The sequence below is a fragment of the Asterias rubens genome, chromosome 5, assembly GCF_902459465.1.
Source record: "Asterias rubens chromosome 5, eAstRub1.3, whole genome shotgun sequence".
NCBI classification, from domain to species: Eukaryota; Metazoa; Echinodermata; class Asteroidea; order Forcipulatida; family Asteriidae; genus Asterias; species Asterias rubens.
In genome coordinates, this window is record NC_047066.1 from 4,147,884 (window position 1) to 4,165,727 (window position 17,844).

General features: G+C 37.8%; 2 protein-coding genes across 4 annotated transcripts; one reads left to right on the top strand and one right to left on the bottom strand.

Moving 5' to 3' along the window:
* Positions 1-167: 167 nt before the first annotated feature.
* Positions 168-7,691, top strand: LOC117290635 (peroxisomal sarcosine oxidase-like). Of its 3 annotated transcripts, none has more exons than XM_033772146.1 (7): positions 168-314; positions 2,040-2,352; positions 2,842-3,058; positions 4,254-4,436; positions 5,233-5,367; positions 6,478-6,636; positions 7,164-7,691. In XM_033772146.1, exons 2-7 carry the CDS (start codon positions 2,081-2,083, stop codon positions 7,365-7,367), a joined length of 1,170 nt encoding a protein of 389 aa, XP_033628037.1. In that variant the 5' UTR covers positions 168-314; positions 2,040-2,080; the 3' UTR covers positions 7,368-7,691. The 3 variants fall into 3 exon arrangements, with proteins under 3 accessions (XP_033628037.1, XP_033628038.1, XP_033628039.1); XM_033772147.1 differs by lacking the exon at positions 168-314 and adding an exon at positions 1,635-1,647; XM_033772148.1 differs by lacking the exon at positions 168-314 and adding an exon at positions 1,683-1,733.
* Positions 7,692-12,840: 5,149 nt separating this feature from the next.
* LOC117290746 (ras-related protein Rab-3A-like) lies at positions 12,841-17,037 on the bottom strand. Its single transcript, XM_033772294.1, has 4 exons — positions 16,931-17,037; positions 15,316-15,608; positions 13,702-13,810; positions 12,841-13,279 (listed from the first exon to the last, which is right to left on the bottom strand). The coding sequence occupies exons 2-4, from the start codon at positions 15,554-15,556 to the stop codon at positions 12,958-12,960; spliced, it is 672 nt and encodes a 223-aa protein (XP_033628185.1). The 5' UTR covers positions 15,557-15,608; positions 16,931-17,037; the 3' UTR covers positions 12,841-12,957.
* Between the last annotated feature and the right edge of the window lie 807 nt (positions 17,038-17,844).

Consider the following 17,844-nt stretch of genomic DNA (forward strand, 5'->3'; position numbering starts at 1 on the left):
CGAGGCATGGGTGAGTGTAGACTTGATTCAAGTCCCGTGTGAGTGTGACAGGTCCCTATATCATATCGCACCAACTAGCCCTTTGCCGCGCCGTCAAATAAGTTAGTTGTGAATAATACGGGATTGGGACTTGAGTCAAGTCTAGGGTGACTGTGAGCCGCGCGCCGTCTCCCGAGCGAGTACCTAGCCTGAGGTCGATCGTGCACACATGACAAGTTTTGGCTGGATGCTGAAGGTTGACCTAGTAAATCAGGCATAATACATCCATAACTTGTTTGAACTGCCTGCAACTTACTGCTGTAACTACCAACCAGGTGAGTAGACTTCATGCACATGCAATTTGTCGCCCATGCAATAACCCACTGCACTGGGTCTTATCATAATTATAGGATGGTCCGTGGTGGTTTACCCTGGCCTAGGTACACAGTGCACAGTTGTCATTTTGGGCATGTTTTGGGAGACACAGTTTTGCATTGACCCGGCAATTGCAATATTATGTGTCTGCGCTGTACATAATCACCCATACCGTATTGTTGTATGATGATCGATAAATACGACTATTATTAATATTAGGCATGTAGTCACCGTAAAAAATAAGCTGTCTGTGTATTTTAAAGCTGATGTTTGTTGATGAATGTTTCACATATTTGACCATAACCAAGGATATTATTATCATTATTATTATTATTTATTTGGCATAAAAACACATACAAAATACAAACATAATCAAAACAAAACAAAAACCAGGGACATATGCCTGGAATTAAACAAGTTTACCAAAAAACTGTAACCCGAAGGCCTTCATTCCAATATCCCTGGTCATAATAAAAAATGTATAATTATTTACAATAAATCTAAGAACATTAGTTAGACAACAGCAGAAAAAAAAGCAATGACGCAGAATGAGTAAAAATGCAAAATATCCCCCCCCCCCACCTCCGACCAGGCAAATAAGAAACGAACCAGCATAAAATTAACAAAAAAGAAACGTAAAAAAAAAAAAAAAGTAATAAAAATAATACTTTAAAATTTAGTGAAAAGGTTCACCAAACAGTTAAAAAAGAGGAAAAACAAAAAGAAAAATATATGAAAAGAAAGTAAATGCCAACAGAATAATAAAAAATAAAAAATGTTGCCCGCTTGGCTACACCCAGCTCATAAATATTTAGTATTGAATAATTTTGCATACAGCTCATGTCAAAGGTCACACCATGACCTGCATTCCCAGGTTTAGTAATAAATATTTTTCCCGTATGGCAGCTCCTTTGCACATTGTGTATATTATTTATTGTCTGTTAACCCATGCCAAATACACCACATATTACCTGTTACAAAATGAGCGAATCACAAAGTGTTACCTTTCTTTAAATGTACACAAGTTTGGTTACCTTTGAAAAGTTTGGCCATACACAGCCAGGGACCTATGATCGTGGGGGTTCTTCAACTTTAACGGGTCAACCTACTTCTCTTTATTTACCAGAGGTTTACGTGCAGATCCTTAAGTGTTGTAGTTAATGAGGGGCGGTCTTTCAATATTTGAGCAGTGTTATACGTGTGGTTAATTGAGTTCAAAATGCTCTGAGAACAATCCAGCAAAGAGGTTCAATACTGGTGGACAGTGATAAACAACACTTCATCTTCTTTAAGGTGCTAGAAGGAGAGCTCACACTTAACAAATCTACAAGAAAACAATAAAACTTCAAGGAAATAATTGTACTAAGTGTATCTGTTCGGTACTGCACACAAACTCTGCTATCGGGATATCAATGGTGTGGGCGCGTTGTGGCTAATAGAGGATTAACTGTATGTGATAAGCAGGCCTGGAATTCCATCTTTGAACATGCTGAAAGGGTTACACCACTTTCATTTTGCAAAGGGCACTTCCATTGGCAAATCTTAAAGTCAATAGGAACTTTTTGAAGGGCACCAAGCGGCCAAGACCAGGGGCAGCGGAGGGCTGCCTGTACGTGTAATTCAAGGCCTGGTTTAGTATAATTGAGCAGAAATGAAATTTTATTTTGTTCTTTTCTAATTTCCAGCCACATTGATGTCAAGACCTAAACTGACCTAAAACCTCAACATGGCAGGACACATGGCTAGCACTGTGGTGTACGACTGCATCGTAGTCGGAGGTGGAATCATCGGATCGGGAGCAGCCTACCAGATGGCCAAGGAAGGACACAAGACTCTCCTCCTGGAGCAGTTTTCTCTTCCGCACGCGCGGGGCAGCTCCTCCGGCCCATCGCGCATCATCCGGAATGCTTATGCCGAGGACCACCATAGCGCAATGGTGCAGGAGGTTCAAAAAACGTGGGAAGATATTGAACGAGAAACAAATACGACTTTACGGAGGTGAGATCATCTAGTGATCATGTTTGGTGATCATTCTTAAGATGAATGACAATTAAAAAAATTGGTTTGGTTAGAAGCCTACAGCAGCTTTCGATAGAAAAGCATTTTGATAAACATTTCACTAAAACGTAATGTGGTTGTGTAAAAAGATATCCAGTGCTTAATACACATCAAATGTAATTGGGGTAAAAACAAATGATATTCTTTATACCCGATGCAAAACTAAGGTCTATTAAATTGTTGCGGTACCCGCTGCTATCACATATATGATTCTATCTGCCTCTAGCCACCAAGCTAGCTTGGTGCTCTAGGAAGACATCTGCCTAAGTAATGCAAAGGTCGTGGGTTCAAATCCCACCCAAGTTGGTTGCCCTTGGTTTTTTTTTTACAGAACTCTGGAAGGTAACAAGTTATAAAAATATGCCAGTGCAACTTTCAGGACTTCTTTAGGAAAGAAAATAACTGCAACTTTTTAAAATCTCGGAACAGACAAACAGGAATGCTCGTTCTGAATCAGAGGAGGAACGCAGAGAGTTTTGTGAGCACAAGACAGACCCTAGTCAAACGCCAACTTCCTTTTGAGGATTTAACAACTCAGCAGCTGACAGCGCGCTACCCTCTGATGTCCTATGAGGGCCACTATGACTGTCTAATGGACACAGAAGCAGGCTTCCTTATCGCTAATAAATGTCTGCAGCTACTTCAGGTTGGCAAAATATGTTAATTACTTTTGAGCCCGGTTCATACTTAATGCAAAGCAAATTTTTACGTCACAGCCCTGTTTTTATCACTAATGTTTTGCAAGAGTTGAACACATTTCAACTGTTGCGAAATATTTGTTGCGAATTTGTGAGTTAAAATTTGCTTTGCTTTCTCATTCACAGACAGTATATGATTTTAGTCTGCCTCATACACTAATTAATTACTTTTTCTCTCTCCCTCTCATCATTGACTTTTTGGACTGGACTAAATTTCACAGATCTTGAAATAGCCGTCCTTTTTCTTGTTCTTTACTGATCAGAATCAAGGAAAATTGTCTTCATCTTGACATCTTTATAATAATAAAAATACAGTTCTATATAACACATTTTACAATTACCGTATCAATGCGCTTTGCACTAGTGCCCTGGTCATTGGGCCAATAACATTCCTTTCATCTTTGCACTAGTGCCCTGGTCATTGGGCCAATAACATTCCTTTCATTTTTTCACTAGTGCCCTGGTCATTGGGCCAATAACATTCCTTTCATCTTTGCACTAGTGTCCTGGTCATTGGGCCAATAACATTCCTTTCATCTTTGCACTAGTGCCCTGGTCATTGGGCCAATAACATTCCTTTCATCTTTGCACTAGTGCCCTGGTCATTGGGCCAATAACATTCCTTTCATCTTTGCACTAGTGCCCTGGTCATTGGGTCAATAACATCCCTTTCATCTGTCTCAGCTCCCTGGGGAGTATATACAGCCCTGAGCTGCCGTGGCGCTCCAGTGGCGCTCCAGTGGCTCTTTCAAACACAACATCAACCTCTACCCTCGCAGGTACCCGTTATGTACATATACCCCTGGGTGAAGAGAAGCACTTATAGTATTTTAGCATCTGCTCACGAAACACAAGTGTCACAACTGGGATTCGACCCCCACACTCCAAAAACTTAACCACCTGAACTTGGATTTTGATGCTCTAAACCACTCGGCCATGACACCCTATCGAGAAGTAATTAGAAAGTTACGTTTTTCTCATTAGGGTGTCCTTTGTCAACAAAAAAAAGGCAAGGTTGAGCATTCAAATATAAGTTCACAGAGAAAAATGGACATTCGAGTCTATTTCACAGCAAAGTTGAAAGTAACTGTGCCTTGCACTTACAAGAAACAAGGTGTAAATTTGTCTATCATTTCATCCTAGGAGCTGTTTAAAAAGTATGGCGGCATGCTCCATGACGGTGAAAAGGTTACGAGGATAGAGCCAGGTCGTATCGTGACCGTCCACACCAGTAAGGGACAGTATAAGACAGGTGCGTTAGTACTCGCAGCTGGACCCTGGGCCTCTGAGCTTCTGAAACCACTAGGTGTACATCTTCCACTTAAGGTAAGTAAATAATAAACATTAATGAATATTATCTTCAAGCAGGCTTGAATCCTTGATTCTGATTGGTCGATCCATAGCAACAAGGAGTGTGCTACAAACTTATATCGCACGGCCCATATCACACCCTGCGAATTGTGTGTTTTAACTTCCCTCTCCCCTCTTATATAAGCTATACGCAAAACGTACAGCTTATAAGAAGTTTATGAAAATTCAAAAGTGGCACGTTTGCTTTAAATGCTGATCGTCACATGCGTTGCTTGAAGCTCGCTTGAAGATGCATTCGTTTTCGGCCTCTTTAGATATGGGACGCAAAAGTGCTATATATTTTTGAATTCCACCTGAATACTTATAATAGCTGATGCATCAACCGACTCTGTTTTATGGGTGATTGAAAGATATTTATCACACTCAAACTCAACAATTTGAACATGATTCTTTTGACACAAAGTTTTTGAATCGGAAAAAAAAAAAAAAAAAGACCACTGGACCTGTCCTGTCACCAAAACTTGAGGCAGCCAGGTTGGCCCAGTAGTTTCTGTCCTCGCTTTACCTCTGTGGACCCCCATTCGATACCCGGACCAGAGTCTTGCATGTGGACTGGGTTTTTCCCTGTAGGGGTTTTCCTCCCCAAGCCTAAAACTGAAATGTCTTCATTGTCTTCTCTACAAAATGTTTGCCTGATGTTTCCATTAAGACACTTTGCCGACCTTATAATCCACATTTAATCTAGATCTAGATTTATAAATGCAATATTTTGTGACAAAACAGGTGACAGCTCTCAATGTTTTTTTTGCAGGTGTGGAAAGTAAACGTATGCTATTTCAAGGAAAAAGTACACAGTTCTTACGTGAACTACCCCATCATGGTAGATGAAGTAGGGGAAGGGTTTGTCTACTGTTTCCCAAGTCAAGACTACCCAGGCTATATGAAGGTCAGTCAGGGTCAAAGGTCATTGTTATCCATAGGTCACTCAATGGGGTTTACATACATGAAATAGTTATTCTGAACTGTCACACAAAAAAATAACTGAAATTCGAAATACAGTTTTTTTTTAAAAGGGTGTGGATAACATTGGTAAGAGTAATGCAAATTTAACATCTATTAGAATCGTTGCTGTACCCGCTGCTAAAATATAGGAATCGAACTGCGTTTAGCTATCGAGAAATCTCGGCGGTCTAGTTGGACATCTGCTCTAGATGCAAAGGTTGTTGGTTCAAATCCCATCGAGTAATATGCCTGTGAACTTGTTCACAGGACTCGGGAAAGTATTGAGTATACAGTGCTAATACACATCGGTGTAAGGGTCAAACCAAAATTAGTAATATAAATGTTCACAGATTTGCACACAATGTACATGATTAAAAAAAGATCATAATGGGAAACTCCCGTTGAAATATTTTTGCATGAAATGCAATGGTTTTCGAGAAATGAGTAAAACAATTAGTTTTGATGTTTTAAAGTCCAAAGCTCAATGTTTGAAAACAGTGAAAGAAAACAAATCCACGAGCAAATCACTCGGGTGGGATTCAAACTGCTAATGATTGATTCAAACTGGCTCTAGCCTTTCTAGCTCCGTGATCTAGTGGTAAGACATCTGCTCTAGCAATGCAAATTCTCACCCAAGTGATTTGCCTGTGGATGTTTTTTTCTTCAGAGAAATCGGGGAAAGTACCAAGTATACAGTGCTGAAAACTAAAATTTTGTGCACATCGATGTAAGATACACAATAATGTTGTCAAATTATTTGGTTGTGATTTTCTTGTTGATTTTTGGTTCACAGTTCGGTTATCATTTGCTATGGGATGACTTGGGGCAAGGATCTTGTGGTTTTGATACCTTTAATTTAATCAAACTACTTTTTTGAAATTTTATTCTTCTTCCTGCTTCATAAGTGAAGATTACCGCACTGCGGCTGGGCGCACAAGTGAAACCATGAACCGCAACCTAAATCAAGTACAATATAATACATGGTGCAGGTAAAAAGTTACCAACAAGACTCTATCAAATTTTTGTGATTTTCTTGTTGATGTTTGGTTCACAGTTTGGTTATCATTTACTGTGGGATGAAGTGGATCCGGATAGCAGAGATAAATGGACGGATAAACGCCAAGTCGATATCGATCATCTCAAGTCATACGTCAGAAAACACTACCCCGGTCTGGAGTCTGAACCGTCCATTATTGAAAAGTGCATGTACACGGTAAGCACCCGTCTATTTGTTCATTTATTTCATTTCAATTATTCTTCCTCCTTTCTTAGAGAATTAGAAATATTTTGTTGAGTAATCAAGTTTGTATATTTCACTGGCGACCAGTTGAGTCACGATCACAATTTAAAATCCTCCTTCTTATGTTCCGCTGCCTCGATGCCTCTGCCCCTTCATATCTCAATGACCCATGTCCATCAAAGAACCTGTCAGAAATCTGCGTTCCTGTTCCCAACCTTCAAGTTTTCGCAATCAAAGAACCAAACACAGTTGGGGGGGATCGTGCCTTTTCTATCGCAGCACCAAGGATGTGGAATCATCTTCCTCAGAACATCAGGCAATCTACTTCATTAGCAAATTTCAAAACTTTGCTTAATTCGCACTTTTTTTGCGAAAGCCTATGTACATGCTAATGACAACGACTGTTGGATTGGCGCCTTATAAATTTAACAATTGATTGATTGATTGATTGATTGATTGATTGATTGATTGATTGATTGTATATTATTTCCTCACTGCAGTGTACCCCAGGAGAAGATATTATCATTGACACCCATCCAGTACACCACAACATTGCGATCGGCTGCGGATTCTCAGGGAAGGGCTTCAAAATGGGCCCGCTGATTGGCAAGATTCTGGGTGACCTGGCGATGGGTAAACCTCCAAAGTATGACATCAAACCGATCAGAATGAACCGATTCATGGATCAGAAAGCCAAGCTTTAGTCAATGTGTTGCTAGTCCAACAACAGTGAAGAAGAAAAACGCACACAATCTTGTGATGCTTTACACTTCACCAACTAATTACAGGTGCACAGCCAGTACACTCTTTCATAAGTACACTCTTTCAAAGACACCAAATGAACAACAGATAAATATCGTGAAAGTCTTTGCAGATCTTGTATTTGACAAACTCAGCAGTTTTTAGTCATCATTGACTCGGCGATTGTTAAAGGAAGGTTACAGAATTGATAAGAAACGAAAAACGGTGAAGATCACAGATTTACACAAAACTTACACCGTCTAATGATGATGATGAGAGTAAAAAACATCCCTTGAAATATTTCTCATGAAATGTCATATTTGATGAGAAATAAATAATCTAATTCCCTGTTTGGAGTTTATCGCTCAGTGAGCGTTTTATTCATTTTTGTTTGGGCATCGATGCAATGCAAAATTTGTATTCGGTTTTTCACTATTTTCTCGTGACCCAGATGGCCGATCGATCTCAAACTTCTACAGGTTTGTAAGTTTATGTATATGCTGGATTACATAAAGTGCTTACACTGCCAGCAACTGTTTTGTTAGCAACAACCAATTCTGTAATGTTCCTTTAATTGATATATAAATAATAATAAAAAGACTGCTACATCAGTGGTTTTCTAACTGTTGTTCATGAAATGGACATATAACGAATGTAATATCTTAGATAGATTATGTATGCACTGCCAAACCCAAGGGCCCAATTTTATAAAGCTGTTAAGCAGAAAATACTGCTGAAAAACGTCTTTGCTGAGCAAAAAATTAGATTGGGCACCAGTCACAAAAGTATAAACTTTATGAAACGTTGGCTGATAATCTGTTTTTACTAAGCAAGATTTTCCTGTGCTTAGCAAATTTTTGTGCTAACAGGCTTTATGGGCCCTGCATTCACAAGGTGGGATTTATGGAAATTTGGATCGTGTGTGAGTTTCCTTTCTTCTAATATGATAACGTTCACAGACTGATTTGAATATTAATTGAAATCTACTGAACAAAAATGTTTTGCCATATAACTTTGTATAATGTTAGATTTTGAATTCTTTTCTGAAATATCATTTTAAAAGGTTTTTTTTTAAGACTCAGTAACATGTTAAACAGAACTATATTTGAGTATACAGAGCTTAAAAACTCTGGACACTACTGGTAATTGTCAAAGACTAGTCTTCTCACTTGGTGTATCTCAACATATGCATAAAATAACAAACCTGTGAAAATCGGTCATCATAGATGCGAGATAAATATGAAAAAAAAAAAAAATCTTATCACACGAAGTTGTTAGATGCTTGATTTCAATACCTCAAATTCTAAATTTCTAAAAGATGGTTGATTTCGAGACCTCAAAATTTTAATTCTGAAAATTTGTGGAAAATTACTTCTTTCTCGAAAACTATGTCACTTCAGAGGGAGCCGTTTCTCACAATGTTTTATACTATCAACCTCTCCCCATTATGAGTAACTACTAAAAGTGTCCACTGCCTTTAAGATGGGTTGATCCCCAAAACATCGCTATCACAGATGTACTGATGACCTCTGATAAAAACTAACAAGGTTTGATTTGTACCAAAACAACTTTGGTCGAAAGGTGAAGTGTAGGTAATATTGATACAAGGCCTACTCACACACTTTTGTAATGGGAACAAAGTCCAGTGTCTTTTAATACTTCAGTTTTCATTCTATGCAACCTAAATGATTCTGATCACACTATGAGCCAATATTTTATTCAACTTATTTCAAAGTGCCTTGGCTGTTATTACTAATTCAATATGACGTACAGGAAAATATGATTATTTTTATTAAGCAAAAACCTTGTTTAATTTATGTCTATATATAGAGGATTATTGTTCAGTGTAATTTTCACTATAATTTTTTTTTATAAATTTATTAAAGATAATTTTTATTTATATAATAGATAGCTTAGTTGGTAGAGTGATGGCATGTTAAAACATAGGTCGTTTATTGAAATCCTGTTGAAGTAAATAACGTTTGTTCAGCCCCAAATTGTTTAAAATAATAGTAATATTCTTTACTTCCAATAGTCTTGTCTCGTATTAAATTTATTTAAAAAAATAACCTTGGAAAATTTGAGTCACAGGGGATAACCACATTTATTTTACAAAAATTTGAAAATAGACTGACAGATATTTGGTTTACAATTTGATCACCTTTTATTGGAAAAATAGAAAAATATAATGACAGGTAATTGGTTTACAACTTGTTGTTTTAATTGTCCAAATTATTTAGTCCGGTTTTTCTGAAATATTATGTCAAAAGTTCCAACAGAAATATTTGTGAAGGAAATTTGTGCATTTGGTCTTGAGATCTTGCAATAAGTATTTTACTCTGTTTATAATAAAAATCTTCATCAAATTTTATTTCTTTAAATGCCAATTTCTACCTTTAAAAAAAGTGCATTGTAACAAAAAGTAAAATTATTCATTTCTGTGTAATTTGTACTCTAAACCCGGGTCCAATTTCATAGAGCAAAAAATATTGCTTTCTTCTAACTTGGTGTTTTTCAACAAATGCATAAAATAACAAACCTGCGAAAATTTGAGCTTGATTGGTCGTTGAAGTTGTGAGATAACTGTGAAAGAAAAAACACCCTTGTCACACGAAGTTGTGTGCTTTCAGATGCTTGATTTCGAGACCTCAAATTCTAAATCTGAGGTCTCAAAATCAAATTCCTGGAAAATTACTTTTTCCTCGAAAACTACGTCACTTCAAAGGGAGCCGTTTTTCACAATGATTTATACTATCAACAGTTTCCCATTAATCTTTACCAAGTAATGTTTTATGCAAATAATTATTTTGAGTAATTACCAATAGTGTCCAATGTCTTTAAAGACCAACACTACCTTCCTTAATAAATCTATCAGAATTACACAGCTATTGTTATTTTTCAAGAAAATAAGTAAATGAATAAGTAAACAAGCAAATAACACTAGTTTTATTCATTATTCATAAATACATCAGACAGTTTCGCTATTCCTATTGGTGGAGAGCGCATCACGTGGGTGTGTATACACCTTTGTTTATGACCAGTAAAAAGTGTTGAAACATGGGCGTGACGGGGAGCTTGCACCTGTTCTTATAAGACAATTTCTTCATTCTATTTGGTCGAGAGCAACAGCTGAAACAGTTGTGCCACATCACGCGATAAGCGCGATGCGCACAGCATTCCCTTATAAGGAGTTGTTAACCCGAAGGCGGCGGAGGGCTTTACCATTTCATAGCTGGAGGGGCGTTTTGTTGAAAGAAATCATTGAACAATTATAATTTTTGCATTTATATTACTTTTTGACCATAAAGTGTTGATGTTTTTTACCGAAAAGATATTTATGAATGGGAATCAAAGTGTGTTGAATCAGTTTTCAACTAGTGGTCTCGGTAAAAATATTAAGAACCAGGCCTCGTTGGGATTAAACCACTAGTTGAAAACCTCTTCACCACACATTGATTCCCATAATTAAATATGTTCATTAATACACAAGTTAGGATATATCAAGTAAGTGGCAACTACCAAAAGCATACCCTGCCTTAAATACTGGTCAATAAAAGTAGAAGGGGCACACATGGTGTACCTTTGGGGCACTTGGACAACTTAAAACTGTCCACTCTTGTCATTTCAAAACAAATAAATTGTACAATTGTAAATAGAAAAATAGTTTTAGAAACATTGATCTAACTAAGCAATTATAAAATGTACCGTTTTATTCTGGAAATTTTTAAAAGTCAAAATTTCAAAAGGGGGGGGCGCCTTTAGGGAGGTTTTGGGAGACATGGACATCGATTGGGGGGGGGGCCTTAATACACCACTGATCATTATACCAAATAAAGGTTTTGTTTCTGGGAGTCGAACAAAATTGCAGACAATTTACATTTAGTTGATAAAGTATTGCATAGTTTATTTCAGACTTATCAGTAGTTATTTATTTTACAAGTAAAAATGACTTTTAATGATTACATAATATTGATTAACTCCTGGATTGAGTATAACTGTTGCCACTACTGTTCATTAAAGGAACACATTGCCTTCGATTGGTCGAGTTGGTCTTTGAAAAGCGTTTGTAACCGTTTGTTATAAAATGCATTTGATTAGAAAGATATTTTAAAAGAGAATATAATAATCCACACAAGTATCACTTGAAATTGCGTGGTTTTCCTTTTACTTCGTCGACAAACATGGTCGGCAATTTATGGGAGTCAACTTTTTGACTCGCATAAATGGCCGACCGTGTTAGTTCGCAAAGTAAATGGAAAACCACACAATTTCGAGGCAAATGTGTGTGGATCATTGTATTCTACTTTTGAACATCTTTCTAATCATATGCATTTTATAACAAACGGTTACAAAACGCTTTTCAAACACCAACTCGACCAATCCAAGGCAACGTGTTCCTTTGAAGAGGTGCTGAAATTATGAAACTGTTTGAAATGAATGCTGCTGATAGGCTGTGGTTTTGAAAAGGACAACTTTTAGTCCAGCCATCTTTTTTTTTCTTTCTTACATCTGGGGGCCTTTCTCGAACCTCGGCTTTTGCTCGATCTCTGATGGCTGCACTAAACGTTTTCCTTTTTGGAGCAGCGTGTAAACTGCATGAAGTGGCTTCGAACATCAGCAGTTGGAGCCAAGCCCAATCGGAGGTTTGAGAAAGGGCCTTGTAACAATGCAACCACACTGAGGCTGCAACGGAAAAGTCTGGCTCCATTTTCTCATTGAAAAACAGTGTTCATGGTTGCTGTTGTGTACTGGGCACATTTCCAAATATTTTGCCGGTGAAATATATGCTTTTACATTGCTAAAGCAGACAAACAATTACTTTAATGTGAAATTTATATAAAATAAAAAATTAATTCATACAAAATAGTTCACAAAATTTTATATAAAACAGTGATAAGTACATGAAAATGACAGCATAAAAAAGAGATTAAATATAATATTTTTATGCAAAAAAGTATTTCAGAGGAAGGATTAGATACAAGAATTGGCACTTGGGGAAGAAATTGTAAAAAAGATGTACAAAATAATTATGTTCATTTATTATAAAACAAGTATAACAAGTTTTTTAAAAAGAAAAGAAAAAAAAGTGATTTCAAGATCAACTTGTATTTTTTAAAATGTTACATCATTCATTGGTTGCAATAAGGCCATGTCCGAGATATGGGGTTACGGCTGTTGCTATTGATGTTGCTAAGGAAAGTCTGCTTTCAATGCATGTAATCATGTGGAACTGTGGTGGCCGAGGGGTTCAAGAGCACCGAATTCAAACGTTTTTCTGATCAGCAGAATGTGGGTTTGAATTTAAATTTTTTTTTTTAATTCAGTACTTTCCCCGAGTTCTGTAAAAAGATCACATGCATATATGTGGATTCGAACCCACCACCGCCATTCTAGAGCAGTGTCTTGCCACCTAGTAGACCACCAAGATTGCCCGGATCCTATGTTTTAGCAGCGGGTACTGCAATAAAAAAATTATATATTTGTTTTCTTCTCTTTTGGAGAAGGTAAAAAAAGCCGACTTCTGGTTAAAACGAAGAAATCGCGTCCCTGATATTACCGCTCCGTTTCTTTCTTAGAAGACATCCAGCATCCACAGCACGGTGGCTCAGTCTCATCCTCCAGCCTCACCCCAGGCTTCTTACTCGTCACTTTCACTCTCTCCGAATGTTTCTCGACAATCTTATCAACAAGACTCTCGAAGCACGTCTCGACGTTCATGTTCTTCTCTGAGCTTGTCTCAACGTACTGGATGTCCAGATGCTCAGCGAGTCTCTTTACGCTCTCCTCACTCACTTCACAGTCTCCTTTCTTGTGGCAGCGGGTTCCTACAAGAACTGCTTGGGGTGCTGAAGCGTACTTGTTAAGATCTTCGTACCTGAAGGATGTGGGTGACTTCAGATTAGAAATTGATCAGTAAACAAATCAAATATGAAATATGTTTAGGTAAGACTTGAATGGTGGAAGGATAATAGGCATCAGAAAATTTGCAGTGACACCATGTACCGGTACATGTAGAAATCTGTTTTGAGTGCCGGTGGTTCTAAGAGAAACTGGGGGGCTAGACGTTTGGGACAGAATACTCTGTCCATCATTAGGAGACTGATGACATACAACTGATGACGTACATATGATACAAAATTGCGTATTTTATTACATTTTCAGCTTCCTAAGAAATTAGTTCTTGACATCAAATTGTTTTCAAGAGAATTATGATATTAAGAAAACTGAAAAATAGAACTATTTGTAATACTAAGGGGAAAAAAAAGTAATTTTTAAAAACAGATCAGAAAAACTTACCAGTAAAGTACGTGCTGAAATGATTTCTCATTGGTCAGATCAAACAAGAGAAGTGCACCGGTGATGGTGTTGTAATGGGACTTAGTTAGACTTCTGTAACGCTCCATACCTATATTAGTTAAAGCCATTATACACTTTAGGTAAACAGTATTGTCCAAGTCCCACACTTCGTGTATCACAACTTATATATAAAATAACAATCCTGTGGAAATTTAGGCTCAATCGGAGTCGGGAGAAAATAACGGGAAAACCCACTCCTGTTTTCGCGCGTTTCGCCATGTCATGACATGTGTTTATAACAAATCCGTAATTCTCGTTAACGAGAATTTATATTGTTTTACCGTTTTCTCAAAAAGTAAAGCATTTCATGGACTTATATTTCAAGAGAAGTATTTCACCATTACCTTCTGTAAACCCTGTAAATTATTTGTAAATCTGTGAACTTTTTTTTTTTTCTGTGCCGAAAGGGTCCAATGGCTTTAATACACCATTCAGGCAATTTGTGGTTATTTCTTTGTTATTTTGTTTTTTGAGTGATGGAGTGTTTGTTTATTTGTTTGTTTGTTTGTTTGTTGGGGTGTTTGTTTGTTTTTTGCTTGGGGTGTTTGTATGCTTGTTTGTTATTTAGATAATCTTCCTCACAAGGGAAATTGACAAAGCTAATCCCTCTCAAACAAATATTGGTTGAGCGTCTATGATTATGAATTGCACAAAATAATAAATTGTGATTCAGTAACGCAAAGACGACAAGTCTTTATGACTAGATAGATATTGTCCTCTAGATACTGAATCACAATTTAGTTTATTGATTTGAGCAATTCATAATCCATAGACGTTGAAGATGCTATGTCAGATTTTTGGCCCAAAACATTAAAAAATATATTTTTTAATTTCGTGAATGGTATTTCAAAGAGTAACACCCGCTATAACGAAAAAAAGTTAACTTTTACTTTTAATGGTCAGGAACCATGACAAAAATTTAAAACGTTTCTTATAAAACACATAAGAATTGGTCACATGATGTATTGTCGGATCCCGACACAAATTTTGAGCACTTTATTTCACTGCTACTAATAATTGGCGGACTTTTTCGAGCAATGGCTCAAATGAAAGCTTGTAACCTTCTCGACTCCCATCGGCCAAAAATCTGACATAGCATCTCTAAATCAATGGCTCCAGAAACATGGGGGAAAAAACAATTGGTCGTCGAAGTTGCGAGATAATATTAATGAAAGAATGAACTCCCTTGTCACAGTACGAAGTTGTGTGCGTTCAGATGGTTGATTTTTCGAGACCTCAAATTCTAAATTTGAGGTCTCGAAATCAAATTCGTGGAAAATTACTTCTTTCTCGAAAACTATGTCGCTTCGGAGGGAGCCGTTTCTCACAATGTTTTATACTATCAACCTCTCCCCATTACTCGTCACCAAGTAAGGTTTTATGCAAATAATTATTTTGAGTAATTACCAACAGTGTCCACTGCCTTTAAGACATTGTTCGAAAAATTACTTGTGTGTTACCAAGATGCCTGTAAAAATTTGACAGGTGTGATCCCAATTAAGGCCCTCAGAGTGGTGTTAATTAGGAATGTCATTGGAAGCAGAACCTTTTTACCTGCAGTATCTTGGATATCCAGTTTAATCCATCGTCCATTCCTGGTGATCACTTTAGTTTTGACATCCACCGAGTGGTCAGGATTGGTCGATCTCAAGCCAGTGCCCTCATCAACGTACCTTAGCAACAGACTCGTCTTGCCGATACCCGCATCCCCGATGAGTGCAATCCGTATGTGGTAGCTAATGTCCAGGTCGGACGATGGTCCAAGCCGATAGGAGTCTCCCCGAGGTCGACTCATGATCGAGGGACTTGAGGACGGACGGTCAGTTATCTCATGACTTGAACGTCATCTAAAAATTGTGGATGATGAAATTATTGGTAAAAGAAATTTCGTAGAGAGTGGATCACACTTATGGTCCTCAGGTCAGAGGTCAGGGTGTTCCACAGCAGGGTGTTCGACAGCAGGAGGGTGCAGGGAGGGTCCAGATGTAACACCGAGGCTATCTGGTTTAACCCTACTCCTATACTATGAGGTTCGTTCCGCTATCATCTCATAGCAGAACAAACCTCGTTCTAGGAGTAGCTTAACCCCACTCTCAAGCAGGGGAATTGACTTACCTAGGAGTTTGCAAGGGGTTACAAGAGTAAAACTCTCCAACTTTCTGCGTCAGACAAGGAGCGTACGCTTACTATCGTTAAAATTAACACATTTTGGCCCTATATTTAGTTTGTTTTGAATACAAACTTTCTAGACTTCAGAGAGAGAGCATGACAAAATATCCGACATGAGCAGAACACAAATTTAATTGCAAAACAGTGTTGTGCTTGATGGAGATCGACTGACAAACCCTTGTCTATACTTCTAGAAACTATAAGACTCCACTGTGAGCAGGGGAGCCTTACAGTTTCAAGAAGTACCTTGCTTAGTCATGGAGTTCACCACCACAACATGGGTCAGAATGCAGAGGATCAAAATGACAGAGAATGGCAGTATTATGGGGTCTATTTCAACTCAGGACTATACGGTCATGACAAGACCCAGTAACTTGGGCGCTGTACTCCTTTTTCGAAATTTTGACATTCGCTCTGTCTACAGAGGATGTCAAAATTTCGGAAAAAAGGAGTAGCACCCCAGGTACTGGGTCTAGGTCATGACTACTTCTAGAAACTATAGGGGAGCCTTATAGTTTCTAGAAGTAGATCATGACAGTATCTCCTAGATGAATTCCGAACTATACCGTAACCAATGCTTTGAAACTAATATCACTTAAAGGCAGTGGACACTATTGGTAATTACTCAAAATAAGTATCAGCATAAAACTTCACTTGGTAACAAGTAATGGGGAGAGGTTGATGGTATCAAACATTGTGAGAAACGGCTCCCTCTGAAGTGACGTAGTTTTTGAAAAAGAAGTAATTTCCACGAATTTGATTTCGAGACCTCAAGTTTAGAACTTGAGGTCTCGAAATCAACCATCTAAACGCACACAACTTCGTGTGACATGGGTGTTTTCTCTTTCATTGTTATCTCGCAATTTCGACGTCGAACTGAGCTCAAATTTTTCCAGGTTTGTTATTTCATGCATATGTTGAGATACACCAAGTGAGAAGACTGGTCTTTGACAATTGCCAATAGTGTCCACTGTCTTTAAAACATCTGAAGACCACTTACCGCAACCATGCAGGGTGTTCGACGGCAGGAGGCGTGTGGTGTTGTTTACCAATGTCACCGTGTCCTTTTGTTGCTTCACTGAAACCCACCTTCCGGGTTTCAGTTATAAAGAAGATGCACCTGTTTATCCACCTGTGGCTCCATACATGCGCCCTCTATATAAACACGTACACCCGCGCCTCCCGCTTCACTGACGTTTTTATTACCTCTAGCCTATAAAGAGAATTGTGACTGGTCGAAAGTTTGCAACCAAGTGTCACAGGTGTAAAATGTACTGCGTGGTTTTGTTTTCTCTGCTTAAAGGCAGTGGACACTGTTGGTAATTACTCAAAATAATTATCAGCATAAAACCTTACTTGGTAACAAGTAATAATAGGGAGAGGTTGATAGTATAAAACATTGTGAGAAACGGCTCCCTCTGTCGAAGTGACGTAGTTTTCGAGAAAGAAGTAATTTTCCACGAATTTGATTTCGAGACTTCAAGTTTAGAATTTGAGGTCTCGAAATCAAGCATCTGAAAGCACACAACTTTGTGTGACAAGGGTGTTTTTTATTCATATCTCGCAACTTCGACGACCAATTGAGCTCAAATTTTCACAGGGTTGTTATTTTATGCATTATGTGCAGATACACCAAGTGAGAAGACTGGTCTTTGACAATTACCAATAGTGTCCACTGCCTTTAATAAGTTAAATCCTATTTGATTTCAACAAAGAGGTATACCTCTATGGCTTTTACTATAGTATATTTACTTCTTTTCTTTTTCATTCATGCCAATACATTTCAAATTACAGTTTATTTGATATGTGGGAAAGTTCTTTTTTTGTACCCATCTTCATTGTTTATTTGAACTTGAGAAACCACAAGTAGACTCATTTGCATATTCCTTTGCAGTTATAGTTGTGCCATGTTTA